At 36.9% G+C, this 16,771-nt stretch overlaps 1 protein-coding gene across 1 annotated transcript; it reads right to left on the bottom strand.

The window, feature by feature from the left end:
- Positions 1–298: 298 nt before the first annotated feature.
- LOC122640369 (chitin elicitor receptor kinase 1-like) lies at positions 299–10,954 on the bottom strand. Its single transcript, XM_043833534.1, has 10 exons — positions 10,309–10,954; positions 9,157–9,262; positions 7,108–7,351; positions 5,040–5,129; positions 2,698–2,791; positions 2,429–2,580; positions 2,260–2,348; positions 1,029–1,167; positions 837–935; positions 299–750 (listed from the first exon to the last, which is right to left on the bottom strand). The coding sequence occupies exons 1-10, from the start codon at positions 10,943–10,945 to the stop codon at positions 586–588; spliced, it is 1,815 nt and encodes a 604-aa protein (XP_043689469.1). The 5' UTR covers positions 10,946–10,954; the 3' UTR covers positions 299–585.
- Positions 10,955–16,771: the final 5,817 nt, after the last annotated feature.

Genomic DNA, 16,771 nt, shown 5'->3' with positions numbered 1-16,771 from the left:
TTTAAAATTGCCCAATCAGCATTTCCCGTAGGAAACAACCTCTCTTTTCCTGGAAACCCATTATGAATCAACCAAAAACTTATGGGAAGAAACATTCTAGGTCAAGATTTAGGGCACTGTTCTTTTGCCAAGCTTAATATTGACCATTCAACTAAAGCTTGACATGCATGTTTCACTAACCTGTTTATGAACACCAATAATTCTGAATATGAAAATGATAGTGAAAGAATACAATTGCTATTCTGCTATGAACTCTTTACAATGAATGCCAGCACACCAAAAGGAACCAAAAAAAAAAAAAAGGAATAAAATCTGCAGAATTGTAGATTAATTTACTTATTGTACACACTGTTAGTATTATGTGCTAAATCAAGGTGATTGAAAATACAATATGTTCATTTTCTTTTTCTTCCCCCCTACTGTCACTGCTTTATCTTCATTCCCTTAGTCATGGCCTCCATCCAGCAGCATTTCACATTGGTTCGACCAACAAAATCTCATAATGCATGCTTCTACACATGTAGAGATGAGGAATCCAAAGTCATTCTGGAAGGAGGTACTTACAAAATCATCAGCTGGCTCTTTCTACCTTCCTGACACTAGATTTACCATTGCTTGGTTTCCATAGAATGCTCTGACATCCCATTCCTCAGTTGAGGAGGAAAGGGTCATCAGTGCAACCACTATCGACCTCATGGTTGGCCTCAACTGGGGATTTTCTTTTGTGCAAGCCTCGGCAAGCTGCGCCATCTGCAACCAAAACAGCCACGAAAGTTTATTAGATTAAGTATACTAACCAAACCTTGACAAGATCTTTTTCTTATTTCTAATTCCACCTTAAGAACTGCATCAAGTGGATAGTCATTCCCAAGCCTAGGGTCAACTAGTTTCTGGAGATCTGCTCTTGGGTCGGGCTGACTAAGAGCATCGTCGAACTGTACAGCACCAAGAAGTAAGAGTTATGTCATGGATGGTAGTTTCAGAAACAATTATACCATCAGTGAACTGAAAGGGAGTAAGAGAATAACCAATGCCACGAGTCCTTTTGTATCAGCAATACATCCTGCTGCCTTGACCACAGCTTCCTTGGCTGAAATAAGTTCATAAAGGACAACTCCAAAAGCAAAGACATCAACCTTAGGAGAAATATCACCATATTGAGCATACCTACACACAAGTGATGAGAAAAACAAGTTGTAAGTGTTTTAGAAATTAGAAGTTCATCGACTCCTAGTTTATTTGATGTTATAAGAGGTTGCCTGATTGCAGTTCCACCATAAGCTTATATTAGGATAAGCAGAAAATGCCCTGGAAAACAGGCCTTTCAAGGATCATATGGATTCTAAGGAAGCAACTATTCCTATAACCCAAGCAAATCAAGCAGTGGATGAGACCCTATATTTTATTTTGTCCATCAGGAATAGAACTCTGAAATATCCAACCATCCACCTCATTAATAACACTGAGGCCATGGGAACATTTTATAATAAGAAATCCTTCTGGACATAAAAATAAGACTAGCATGGACATTAATTATCAATATAAAATGCATAACTGATGCATGACACTGCGTAGCTTAATGCATAATATTTAAAGTTTTGCATGGGAGGCATTTAAATATCATAATCCTTCTGAGTGTCTGTATCAGAAAACACACTTCTGTAAGGAAGGTTCTATCAATCATACAGTAATGAAAGGAAGAAGGAACTCCAACCATTATTTAACAAAAAATCCAAGCAACAAAAGAATTGACAAGATAAGTTGGATCTTCAAATAACCACTTTCAGGTTTAACAAAATTCTTACTGCGTTAAATTAGCCTTAATCCATGCTTCCATGACATTAGAGAAAGCCCTTCCTTATAGAGTCATAAATCTCAGACCATTATAAAATTTCCCCAATTTAAAAAAGAGCTATTCCCTCCTGACAAGTATCTAAACCATTTAACTCTCATGTCTTGTGAGAAGTCTATTTTCATTGATAGTTAATTCCATTGCTATTAAGATAGAATTTCACTGATAGCTGTTCTTCAATCCACCCAAAACACTAGAATAGCATCCTACAGTTCAATACATGTAGACAGCATACTAGAATCCAGAACAAATATACCAATAGAAATGCTTTTTTGGGTTAAAGCATTTTATGAATATATGCAAAAGGAGTTAGTATTATCTCCTCCCCCCCCCCCCCCCTATGACAAATAGTTAGAAGAATTGAATGACAACGAATATAAAAAATAAACCAACAGAAACTATCTTACTCTGGTGGCATGTATCCAAATGTACCCACTAGACGTGTGGGCAATGTATTTCCAACTTCAGTCAATTTGGCTAATCCAAAATCTGCAACCTACAAGATAACAATTTTTTCCGATTTAGATAAACAAATTTTTACTAAGTCTGGGTCTTGCCTAGAGTGATTGTCATAACCTTTCCATGATAGTTCTGGTCAATCAAAATGTTTGCTGTTTTAATATCACGATGGATATAGACAGGAACAGTATGCTCATGAATATATTCAAGACCTCTTGCCGAATCAAGGGCGATTTGAACCCTAGTAGACCATGGAAGTGGATCCTTCCCTGTAAACAGAGGAAAGTAATCACAATTAATAATTGAATGGACTACAAGCAGTTAAAGGTGTTCAATTGTTTGTCAGAAAAGAATTTTACGGCACAGTTGTGTACTACTGTTCTCACCTGAACCACGCAAATGTTGGCTTAAATTGCCATTCTCAATAAACTCATATACTAGAAACAAAGAACCTTCAATACAGTATCCTATCAAGCGCACCTGCATTAGATTTTAATGAATATAGTCACAGATAATCAGTAAAAACCAAATTATAAATAACTACTCCTATTAAGGATCATATAGGCAAAACATGTAACTCAAAGCTGTCATTCAATCACAAAAGTAATAACTGGATAGCAACACGATCAAAACATTCATTGACGAATAAGTTCTAAAGGTAAGAAAATATATATTTAAGAGTCCAAATTAATGTACTAATCAACTTTTCACCCTCAAAAGTCTTGGATGTAAGCAAACCAGGCTTGAACAAGGTGGAGGTGGGCCCAGCCCAGCCTGCAAGTTTTTGGTCAAGGGTCGGGCTTGGGCTAGGTTGAATTTTACAGTCCTTGGTATGGGGCATTGAGCTGAGTGGAGACTAGCCCAGCGGGCATACCCAATGCATGAGGCTCCCACCACTGTGGGGCCTAGGGAGAGGGTCATAATGTATGCAGCTTAACCCATGCTTTCGTAGAGAGGCTGTTTCCAGACTCGAACCCGTGACCACTTAGTCACATTGGAGCAACCTTACCGTTGCCTCCCCAGTCCAGCCTGGCCTTGAAAATTTTCAGGTCCAGGCTTAGTCATAAAAATCAGCTCCATTTCAGGGCCAAGATATGAACAGGCCTCAGGCCAGGTCAGCCCAGCCCAAGTTTCTTCAGGGAGTATTGGCTTATTTGGTAAACAATACAGTGCCATCTCTTGTATCACAATTCACAGGATTGAACACTCTCTCTCTCTCTCTCTCTCTCTGAGACTCTGACCATGCATCCCAAAGGGTGCGTGAGGGGTGTCATGGATACTGTGAAAACCTTTCAGTTTACTCTTACAGAAACTGTGGCAAGGCACAGATCACGGTTCTATAGATGCAACCAAAAACAGTTGTTGGCCATGGGAAACATCCACTGTAATGCATATTAAAGAAACAAAAATACTACAAAATACTAAATGCAAAAGAGATGAATCAGGAGTAAAAAGGAATTGTTTTATCTGTGGCTGCAGCATACGATGTGTCACAGGCCATGAAGTAGTGCTGGTCCCCTCCAGATGTAGCCATCCGGTAGAGCAGAGTGTCTGGGATCTTCCAAAGGGATTTAACTGAAGGCTGCCTTAGGCATGTGCAACCACATGGTAGTGGTCTCCATGAACAACTCAAGACATTCCTCAAAAGAATTACATGTCAAAAGAGGACTACGTAATCTAAGAAATAAAACATAGAAGAAAACTACTTTTTACTTGTCTCTGAGATTGAGCCTAAATAAATTTATCAATACAGTTGCCATATTGGGCACATCAATTAGGAAAATAACAGTGCAAGCAGCAGCCAAAGATGGAAATCCAATGGATCCAGTCTCTCTGGAGGACAGAAGCAATAAAGGAAAACATTAACTACCAATCTAACAAAACGATAATTAAATAGATGACTACATGACAGACGTCTCATCTGACCTCAGCTCAGTGAGCCTGAAAAGGAAAACCTGGTTGGGGGACTGTACAACGTGGGTTCCAGACTGAAGTAAACTCCTACCTTCTCTTGCAAACCTCTAACCTATACAAGTGGGCTTAGAAGTTTTGAGAGGCTTGCAAGATGAAAATGAATATGAGATTCAAGTCTGAGGTCTCAAAAGTATAGAAGGTAAAATCTCAAACCTTATAACAATATAATATAGGATATCAAAACAACTGAAACAGGTAAGCATCGGTTATATTGAACATCCTCAGATGGAGTCAATGTACAGAAATGCAGCGACCATGTCGACTTCAGAGCTTGCAGCAGCATGAATAAGCATCACATAAATACATGACCAAGGGGAAGATTCCTGTGGATCAACAATTAATACTGATTGGATTTCCTTTGTGGGTTACCAAGGATACTGAACTGGTCCAGTAAGACAGGCTGGTCACTAAATTAAATTCATAATTCAGTAAGAAAAGAGGAAATGGAAGCAATTGCAATTTGATTAGCCAAGGAATTTTTCTCTAGTCAACCACGCTGACCAACTTCCGGAACTCCTTAGCTACTATTGTTGTTGAACATGGAGATTATCACCAGATAGACACAAGGACTTGATATTTGATAACAAAACCTCTTAGGTGTGAAAATGAATAATCAAATATTTAAGGAAATTCTCCTCAATGATTTAAGCTTAAAATGTTGAATATAATATGCTAGATGAATCTTAGACTGAAATACTATTCAAATAAATGGTCATGTCTAACCAAAAAGACTTTCTTCAGGAAAATACGATACCAGGTTCAAGTGATGAACATGCGTGAGAACCTTCAATTCCGCAAGGAACTCTCTCGATGCTTGCATATCCATCTTCTTGATGGCAGCTTTCTGCATGACAAGTAGGAGAAACAGATCAAGAAAAATCAGATATACAACTCCAAGGGGGAAGGAATCATAAAAGACACTTCAAAGCATGGATAAGCTAGAGACACTTCATATTCGTGAGATATCGTGAGTGATATCATGGAACTCGTGAGATATCGACGAAATATGGTATTTTGGCTTAAAGTGTCACGTGAAGGGGGCTTTAATACAATATTTCGCAAATTTCGGTCCATATTTCGACCGAGAGCTGCATTTGCTAAGGAATTTCAGTCTTTTGCCTATTCTTCCACTCTTCCAAGCTCTCATCCAACACTCTAGCCATTGTTCAAGCACATTGTTGTCGGATTTTCGCCGGTAAACTCATCGGAGGGTCATCTAAGCTCATCATCCAAGCTTTTTCCACTATTTAAGGTAAATTCTATTCCTCTAAAACTATTTTTTGAAAAGACTATGTACAAATTTTGTTGGATGGTGATGATATTAATATATGTTAGACACGGAGGCCGATCTATAGCCTCACGATGTAAATTTTTTTCCATATGTATTTTTTTTTTTTTTTCTGGTTTTAAAAATTCATTTTCCTACAATTAAAATAGGAAATAATTAGGGGTAATATGACTTAGATGGTAATGAATTAAATATATGTTAGACACCAATGGCGATCTACGGCTTCACGGTGTCGGATTTATTTTTCTGCTCTTAAATAATTATTTTAATTTTCGGACTTACTAACTTTGACACTTAGTGTATTGCCTTTAAGGCTTTAAGCGAGTTATTGAATATTATGGAGTTTATGAGAATCATGGCACTCATCAATGTGTATTGGCTTTAACTTGATATGTGATAGTTAAATACTATTATTAAATATTAACTGCCTAATCTATGTGTATTTAACTATTTATACATTAGTGGCCGTATGTCAATCAGGGTGCAAGCCCAAAACACCAATTTGAATTCACATTTTACAATTTTATGGTTTAAATGTGTTTATTAAGCAAATAAGGCTGTCCATGAAGTTTCGGCCTAGATATGGCCAAAACCCCGAGATGGACCCAATATTGCAGAAAAATGCAATATTTCGGTCATATTGGATATCTCGGATATTTGGATATCTCGTAGGCCAGATACCGATATATCGATATAGTACTATGCATGGAACACATGATCCTATTATATGCCTCTGCATATAGAAATTGAATTATCAAGAAAGAAAATTATAAGGGTAAAAAATAAATAGGCTATAGATTCACATACAAGGGGAGAAAAGGTAAAGCTGTAAAATATTGAGTTCTAACAGTACTGTCCACCAGCTCCTTTTTCGGTAGAGAGTAACCCATTACTTTCAACACCTCCAAGGCTAGTTTTATTCAATTCTGTGAATGTGAATCCCTGATTCTTGATGGTTTGGATTGCCAAAAAAGGAAACATTACTATTTCAACGGAGTTATGAAATATCTGAGGCAAATTTCTTGTAATTTTCTCTGCATCTTCAGATGCATCAAGCAGTGGTTGGGAATTAGACACCATGTTGGTTAGAATATATTGTCCATGGCAACCTAAAAGAATAATTGAAGTCGGATTCTCAAATTCATTATTAAAGGACTCCCTCATAAACCAGTAGATATGCCACTTCAATAAGAGGTTATTGAACAATGCAACTATTATTTTGAAATTTTATTGACTGGAAACTAATATAATTTTGAGTCAAATTATCAAGCATTCTTAGGAGGCTAAAATCAATCATAACCAAATACAAGACCTTGTAGACAAATGTCGACAGATTTTGGCTGAAATGACATGAATGTTACAGTTTTGAGAGGAATCAAAATTTAAATCTCTGTCACGTTGGTCAAAATCATCTAAAAGCCATATTGAAAAAAACTTTTTATTTCAGTCAAAATCATGTGAACATTCAATTCCATCAATGACTTAAATAAGACCAAAATCAAAATTTGTATTGATGTCCTTCAAGAATACAAACCTCGCCTCTTAGCTCCGCATAGTAAACCACTCCAAATCCACCTTCACCAATTTTGCTAGCAATACTAAAGTTATTTGTAGCCATGGCAAGCTCTTCGTATGAAAACTCCACTGATTTGTCCACACTGATAGGTGTATGTCCCGGGGTCACTCCACCAACAAAAGTAGGTGGTACCGTAGCTTTATCCAAGGCCCTCCCAGAACCTAAGCATGCACAAGGATAAATGATAACTGATATCAAATGCCTTCCTCCACAGTATCTAATGTACAGTTTCATCTGATTAGAAACATTTTACCCAAAAGAAAAGAAAAAAAAAAAAAGAGCGAAAGAAATAGCTATTTCACCAAAAGGAACAGATAAACCATTCAGTATGTTGAAGTACTGTTCACGTGAACAGTGATTTGGCTGACATGTGTCTCTTCTTTTTGTATTTTACTGTTTTATAATTAGGATTATAAAAGTCCTAGTTTCTAATCCTATTAGCAATCTTAGTTACAAACAGAAATTAGAAACTAGGACTTTATAATCCTAACTATAAAACACAAATAGAAGAGACACACATTAACCAAATCACTGTTCACGTGAACAGTACTTCAACACAATAATTGGGTACTTCCTTTTTGGGAAAAAAAAAAAATACTAGCCGGTTACCTCTCTCTCTCATAGACAGCCACACCTGCCATTCTTTGGCACTTCCTCCCCTCAAGCCTTTCCCTCCATCTCCCACAGTCCCACACTCCTATTGATTCTCCCATTATTCATAAAATTTATACCAAGTTTTCTTTCACCTAAGGTGAAGAGAGAATTTCTTAATCCATGAGATCTGACCCTTCGATTGAACCTAGGAATGGTATTTCAGACTTTCTTTTATAGGGATAGGGAGTTTATGATGAGACTCACTGTTCCAAGAGTCCAATCATACCGTCAAATCATTTTCACGGAAAAAATTTCTTCAAAATTTTGTCATTTTTTATTTATTTTTATTTTTGTTCTTTTTTCCTTTTGTCATATGTTGAAAACATGAACATGATGTTCGTTTATTTTAATTTTATAAAATTGTTATGACTCCTCCCTCCCTCCCCCCCTCTCCCCCCCACCCCCCAACACACAACACAAAAAAATAAAAGGAAAAAATTCTTGGGTCCACCCCTCTTTCTAATGTACATACATGAAAATGATTGTGTTAATCCATCCAGACTGACAATCAATTCGACCTACAAAAGGATATGAATAGGCCAAAAAAATGCCTTTTGGACTGTAATGACCATCCAATCAGTTGTATTCTTCAGATAGAAAGTCCCAAGAAAGAAACAATATTTTTATAAAAAAACAAAAAACAAAAAACAATACTCCAGTTCAGATGGTTAAGGCCACCAGAACAATCTGATTTAATGGCTAGCAGATCCCTCAGATCCTCCCTTGATATGCAGAACAAACACAGTAGAGAGCCTAAGTCTTTCAACACTACAGTGGTATCCCCTTTTCATTATACTTTGTAAAGAAAACATAACTCCAGTATTAATCTGTGATGACACATAAATAAATTGAAAAATTTACTGGTAATTCACAAGTTCCATCGAAACTGTCAAATTTGGAGAAAAGCATAAATAGCAACAATGGTTCTCAAATTACATGCAAGTTCACAGATTTATTCTACAGAATAATTATATTATAAGTATAGATAAGAAATAGAAAACAGATTAACAGTCGGAAGCAATACACCATAAAACGATAGCTCACATAAAGTATATTTAAAATGAAATCAACTTTAACAATGAAAACAAGGTAAGGGTGGTGATATGCATTTTGATGTTCTCCATAGAAATTTTTGTTACCAAACAATGGCATAAGAAAATCTTGTCTTGTCTTGGTCATTTGACTTGTGTCCCAAATTTTCAGCAAGAGAACACATCTGTTTGGAATAATCAAAACCCAGGAAAATCCTGAAGAAACATCTTTTATAAGGGCAAAATATAGCCATAAAAAGAAGGATTACCAAGCTCATGATATATAGATGGATGTCCAGATGCTGTGTGAAACAATGCTGGCTTTTTAACCTTCTTCCTTCTGTAAACCAGAAAATATATACTACCTGGCAAAAGCAGAGCCACAGCTGCTGCAATAGCTATGCCGGCAATTGCTGCGCTTGAAATTCCTGCTTAGATTTAGAGGTAGGGCATGGTCAGCTTAAATAATATCAATGCCCCAAATTGGCTTATTCAGATAACAAGCATAAAAATGGCACGTGAAGAAGATGCAAGCCACCTGAAGGTCCTGAACTGCAAGATGAGAATAGTGTATTCATGTTAGACAGCTGGAAGAGGTAGAGAACTAAAGACATAAAGCATCGATCAGCTTAAATCATTGAGCAAATTGAATACTAATTACCTTATTATTGTACCCAGGCCTAGATAACTTCCATTAGCATCTGAAGAAGATCAAGAATACTAGAAGATATCAATTCCAAGCTCTACATGTTGTAGGAAAGGTTTTTTCATTCAAAGAAGAGGAAAAGCTAGAATTTAGCAAGAGTCATTCAGCTTTATATCAAAATTAGGTCAGTCACAAAGACGAGAAGCTAAATTCTTTTCAACCTATGCAACCCATCACCCCTGTGTATGATGGTATCTTACAACGAAGACCATCTCAGGGGCTACAACTATTGCAAGTACCACCGAGAAGTCAACACTTGTAAGTCTTATTGATTTGGAATACTTCTACAGTATCAAGAAAACATTTTGCAATAAAGGGAATAAGAGACATATAGAAACCCATAGAAAAATGACTTTAGGAGTGATTTGTTTCAGATTGAAAGAACTAAAAGAGCCAGGGGCAAACCTAAAATGACCTTAAAAGAAGTGATGAGGCAAGACATTCATAGTTTAAGGCTTGTTTCAAATATGACCTCGAATAGAACTGATTGGAAGACAAAGATCCATGTAGCCGACCCCATTTAGTTGGGATAAGGCTGAGTTGTTGTTGTATAGAAACCCACAGAACAATGGCCTCTTTCTGTTCATGATAAAAAAAATCAGCAAACAAGATACTAAATTACTCAAATCTCTTCTTTTTTTTCTATAGTTTTGTCCTCAACCCCCTCCCCCCCCTTTTACAAATATATGCAATGCTTTATCTCATTTATAGAATTGTGGATGATCATAAACAGATAACAACACTTGCTAGCATAGAATAAGAGGTCACCTTTGTGAGGAATGAACACTACACCACTCCCAGAGCTGAAACTCACGGTGGGGTTGTACTGCTCCACCAATTGGGTATTATTGAAGTTGAACAAAGCAGCAACCGAAGATAAGGTGTCATTCGGGCGAAGAGGGTAAGTCACGAACAACCCATAAGACTTGGAGATACTACTATTCAAACAATAACAATTGACGCTAACATTGAGTTGGGCATTATTTGGAATATTGACTGTATCATAGCTGTTCTCGCTCTGCAACGATGCCGTGGTCGTGAGGTTGGAATAAAATTGCGTAGCTATAGTTTGGTAGGAATCACCAGTATTAACAGAGTATTGGAACACATGAGCATTGTATCCATTGATGCAATCGCAGTTGGAGAATGGAACGATTATATTGTCGTAAGCTTGAACAGAATCCTTATCGTTTATTTGAGGATTGTAGCTCCTAATCGATGTAATCGAAGAGTTCAAGACTTGGCTGATGAATGTAAGGTTACAACCCGGCCACACATAGTAAGAAGCCAAAGCCAGGTTGCAGGGTTGACAAACGGCTTCTGCTCCGACGAAAAAGAACAAGAGCAAGACGGAAAATCCTACCTCTAACCATGAATCCAGTCTTGTACTCCCTGCAACCGCCATATGTGGAAGATCGAACTCTGAGCAAATATTACAACAATTCACAAAGATGTTCAGAGCCCTGAAAACTTTGCTCCATACCCATTCTTCCGAAACAGAGATCAACAAAACAAAGGAGAAGAAATTGAATTTTTCTGAATATATTATAAAATTGAAGAAGGAATTACAGAAACTATAAAATAAAAATTTTCAAATATTTATGCAGTTGACCTGCTTGAACTGTTCTTTGTCGATTATTTCCTTTGTCCCTATTGAAGATTTAATTAGGGAAAGAAAAAAAAAATTCCGTTATAATTCGAAACAAAAACTTCTTCTTCGTCACCCCTCGCGATTCGCGCCTCGTCGTTCTTCAATTTGATTAGTTGAGGTGAAGACGTGCAGTAAGCAGTTGGCCATTTTCAAACTATTTTAATGATGTTTGCTTCATCTGCTAACCGCGTTTACCAGTAGACTACACTGGCGGGAGATTGAAAAAATTAATTTCTTATGGCAGCGGGAGATCAAAATTGATTTATTTGTGGGAAAAAAAAACGTTGTAGGGTTGTGTGTCCCTGCACCCAAGACACCGGAAAGCACAAAATTACTGTCCAGCCCTTTTGAAATAAAAAATCTCACGTATATTGATGTCTCTATGTGCACTCTCATTCGTCCTTGCACAGGTGCAAGGATTACTAGACAACGATCTCTTGTCCATTTTTAAAAGGATGAGGATTGATGTTAGACTGTGTGGCCCCTACACTAGTGTGGGGCCAAAAGAGAGCACGCAACTTGACTACCTTTTTTTCTCTTATTCCTTTATTATAAATAAGGTGAAAAGACCTTTGTTTAGGAACATGACCTACGCCAACGTTCCTATGTGTCTATCTCTCTTTTCTATATGAAAAGACATCTTTGCCCCTTGTTTAGGAAAGAAAGAGATAGACATTGGAAGCGCTGGCATAGGCCACACTCCCTCCCATGCGCCTTTCTATAAATAATAAGGAAGAGCGTTCTCTAAACATGTGGCATAGGAAAAAACCTACCCACATGAGAAGCGGATTAGGTGTTTCCTACATCTCATGTTCTAAGAGATTTTTTTTCAAATAATAAAAGGAGAGGGTTCTTTGAGGAAGCAGGGTACACTACAGCTTTGCACATTTTTTTTAAGTTATTATTTCTCTTTTTTTTAAAACAATTAATATGATGATGAATGTGAGGAGGCGCAATGTACGCCTTACGCTCAGAAAGCCTTTTCCAATAATAAATTAAGGAAAAAGATCATCACGAAATTGGGGAAGATTCCTTTCCCCACGCTCTCTCTTAATGAGCCATGGGGTGCACACTGATATTCTCTCCCACATACAAAGTATGGATCTCTAGTAAACAAATCCATCTTCCGCATGCTCATTGGTGTGGTTTCCCACCCTAGTGTCATGGGAAGCCTTAGTCCACTAAATTATTAAAGAAATGAGAGGAAAATGAGGCGTTAACAAGACTCAATCTAACCGGCATGCGGCATGTACAGAATAGCCAAATTGTTCAATACCATCTTGAAAGGTTGGTTAACCCTTTTGAATTGGTGTGTGCATTTGACCCAAAAAAAAAAATAGCATCTTTGAAATCCTCTTGTAATAATAATAGTACCTATTTAACCAAAAAAAAAATTATAGTACTTAAAAATAAAAAAATTTCTCGCGGGTCTACTTGAAAAGGAATCTCTAAGTTGATTCTTCATTTTTGTATTCTATATGAGTAATATGATAATTGAAACTATTGAAAATCTAAATAAGGTATGGATTTCATAACCTACTTCAATCAAATATCCTCTTGTGTAGTATCTTAATATTTTATCATGTATCTTAATTAGAGTTTGTGATTTTTCAAAACTTGTATTTGGCCACCTAAAAATTTCAAATGAATTGAAACTTCAGATGTGAGAAAAAGACCTTGAGGTTTATCTGTTCACAAAATGTGAGTCTCACATAAACTACTAGACAACAAATATTTAACTCTTGCTTCAATCTTCTTGGCAAGCTACCTATTTAGAGATTCTTCTCCAAAATAAAAATAAAAGTAATGATGATATTTTTTATGCCATAAAAATATCATTTATTTTTCAGTATTCATTTGTCATTTTTCATCTCTTATCTCATTTCTCATACGTCTTTTTCCATCTCTTCACTCCACTTTTTTTTTTTTTGTCTAAACCTCAATTTTACTTACTTTCTTTGTTTGAATCCATGTAGTCAACCCCATTAAGTAGGGATAAGGCTTAATTTATGTATATTATGTTGACTTCCGCAAAGTCAAATGCGGGTCACAGTTATTGTGTCGTGGCCTGGCCCAATGGACTTCTAAATAAGCCCAATAGGCTTGGTTTTGCCCTACAGGCCCACAAGAAGAAAGTAACTGCCCACTGGGCTTACATTTCACTTCGACACACTTTTGTGCTCTCACATTTGCATTTGCCACATGCGAGAGCTCTATTTCTAGGATTGTGGCTTTAATCCACATGAAACATGGTATGAGGAAACATATATGAGTTCTGTACTAGCTCTCCCTCACCTAGTCACCATGTTGGTACTACTATTTTTTTTTATTCAAGCCCATGTTGTTTTACATAAATATCCCTAAAACATTCATGGCATGTGAAGGAAAACAAGGGAGATTGAGGTGTTTTACGCCCGCCGGCCGGTCTAGAGAGCTTTCTTCAAGTGGACCTTGGTTCTACTATTTTGGCAAATCAAATAAGATTGTAATTCTGTGAATAGGTGGATCCCAGAGTCTTATGTCAAATGTTAAGTTTCAACCTAAACAGAGTTCATCACTTGTCGAAGCAAGGCATTGAAAAACAATAGTCAAAGAGTATAGGCGGCAAGTATAAATGAATATACACTGAAATGCGTGCCAATATTTTCACACAAAAAAAAAAGATGCATGCCAATAGACAATCATCCTTGGCCTTTTGTTTTTTTCCTAGAATGGTAGATATATTACATATTTTTTTAATCTCTCCTTTTAAACCTCCCTAATAAAGTGGGATTATTAACCCAAAAAAAAAAAAAGTAAAGTGGGATTCAATCTTAGGGTGTCAATTTTGGACCAGAACCGATAACCGCACCGGAATTGAAACCGACCCACCCATTAGCTTATTGGTCCGTTTTCGATCTATTGATAAGTTATTGGTCCGATTCCAGATCTACCAATTAGGAACTGGTAGAACCGGAACAAATTTACATCATAACCCTATATATGTTATGTAATTCTTTTGGACTCAAAGGTTGTGAGAGCTAAAGTCAAACCCTTTATTTTTTTTTGGTCTTTCAGTTTTAGCTGGTACCATTTGTCTCATGTGCTATTTTACCAAAGATTTGGCTATAAATTTATAAGTCTATTTGAGAATGCTAACTTAAGAACATACCTTAAAATAATCCTAACTTATAAGAGTTGTGATGCTCCTGCTTATTAATTAATACAAATCAGGAGGTAATATAGATAAGTTTTGTGATTTAAAATAAAAAAGAAGCATATCTCGTGTAATTGAAATTAGTGTCTTATTATAATATTATTAGATATATGTAGCATGTGTTAGGAAATTTTTTTTTTTTATTATAAATATTGGACTGTTTGGGACTGGAATCGATCGACCAATTAGTTAACAGTCTTGGATCTCAAGTTTGGAACTGATTAGCTTATTGGTCTAGTCCAGACCCCTTAAGGTTGGAACCGTTAAGGAATCAGACCAATAGCTTAAAACCGGTCAAACTGACACCCCTATCAATCTCTAGACCCTGCCACAATTAGATCAACCGTTATCTTTTCCCTTTTTTTTTGGGGCTAAAGAATATATTAGAAACAAATTGAAAAATAATTACATGAAATACGTTTAATACATAACACAAAGAGTTATGAGACCCCACCTTCGGCATTGCCCTTACCAGAGAATCCAAAATTTTTTTTTTTGGGGGTGAAGTAGGGAACCCAAAACTCATCCCATAAAGCAAACTTATAAAATAACTGAAATTTTAGCCTGCATTGAGCATCCCTCGATATTTTCTCTTTAATATAACAAGGAAAGACCACTTGATACAATAAAAATCATTACTTAGCTGTCATTTTTGTAAATAATCTGTTACCAAAAAACATTTTTTGGTCAAATAATCAGCTATTGAATTTGCCTCCCTAGTATGAAATTTTACAATCAGTTGATAACAGATAAGATAGAAAGAAACTTCAATCTTGCACAAAATACCATGGAATCGAATTGGAAGACAACTCTCAGCATAGTTGGTCACGGAAGTGGCAAATCTTGATCACCAACTCATACATGTACGATTCACACTTAATTAGGCGATGGCATTTGTCCCATTTACTATCACTAAGAATGCATGTATATTGAATCATTATCCTCTCATGTTACAGTATGGTACAGTAGCGTATCGTGCGGCACTGCAGAGGCCATGTGGCACAATGGATCCCACATGATGCACATGACCTCTGTAACTGCCGCACGATACATTCCATACTATAACTGAAGAGGATAAAAATTCATGTATATTTATAGAAGCAAAAAAAGATACATGTCATCACCTAACCATACATGAAGTATACACTTTATCAGTAGATGATCCAATCTCGCAAATTAGTTGACACAGCAGTTGGCATCACCCAAAGTGGCACGAAACATCTGGGTACCAATCCGTTCCCAATTTACCCCTCGTTTCATTTAAATTTTTTTAGGAGAATGTTCTCTTTGCTGCAGCACAGCCTATGCGGGGGGGCAGGGACGCAGGGTGTTCATTGCGCTCACCCTCATGTGCCTGGGCGCAAACTGTGTTGTGGCACAGAGAACAACGCCCTTTTTTTTTTTTTTTTAAACCATTTTACCCTTGATCCATAGTGATTGGCTGATACAAGATCGGCCAGGAATCGATATCAGCGTATCGGCCGATCCGACACCAATACCTCAAACATTGGTCCAGCAGGTCACCAGGCCTTGCAACTGAAACGTGCCACGTATAAAGTATAGATCTATTTGTGAGGAAAAGCTTCCATATCCGAGCGAGAACGAGGAGGTGTAGTCAGTCTTCAGTCACAGTAGGAGTGATTTAGAGTGAACAGAAGAACGTTGAGAGGCCATAATGGAGTCATTTCCGATTGCTCCGCACACTCAGCTCTCTTTCTTCCCATCTAAACCTAATAGAAGCAGAGGTTTTGCTTCTCCTACTCGGCCGTGGAAGCAAGGACTACCCAAACCACTCGTCTTCATTGTCAAAAAGATGTTCGTTCCTGGTGGGTATTCCATGTATTACTCTACGTTCTTGTGTTTCTTCTGTAATCTGTCGTTTGGTTCCTTTACTTATTTCCTATGGAATTGTGGGTATTCAACGATTGAATCACCACTCTCATTGTCATTTCAAACTCAAAAATGAGTTCATTTAAAGTAGAGGAGAATGATGTACTTATGATGATGAATATTTAATGCCCATTCCACTCTCTCCGACATCTTTCTCGAGTATCGATTCTTTTTTCAAAGATATTCCAATTGCTACATTCCAGCAATATTTTAATAGCTCTTTTTTCTTTTTTCCAAGAGTCCCCTCCCAATCTAATGACTTTTTTTTTTTTCTTTCCCTTTAAATACGTGTTTTGTTTATTTTAAATGTTTGTTTTTTGAATTAATTACAATATAATCATTGGGAGTGCTATTTATTTTAAACGCTTCGATGTGACTCTGGGTGCCACATACACGTCTGCCAACCCGTTCTTCCATGCACACACCAAACACGTAGAAATTAATGTCCATTTTGTTCGTGATAAAGTCACCAAATACAACTATAGATGCAATTT

This window comes from Telopea speciosissima, chromosome 9 (genome assembly GCF_018873765.1).
Source record: "Telopea speciosissima isolate NSW1024214 ecotype Mountain lineage chromosome 9, Tspe_v1, whole genome shotgun sequence".
Lineage (NCBI taxonomy): Eukaryota > Viridiplantae > Streptophyta > Magnoliopsida > Proteales > Proteaceae > Telopea > Telopea speciosissima.
Note: the sequence above shows the minus strand (reverse complement) of the source record. Positions and strands in the feature narration are given on the sequence as shown.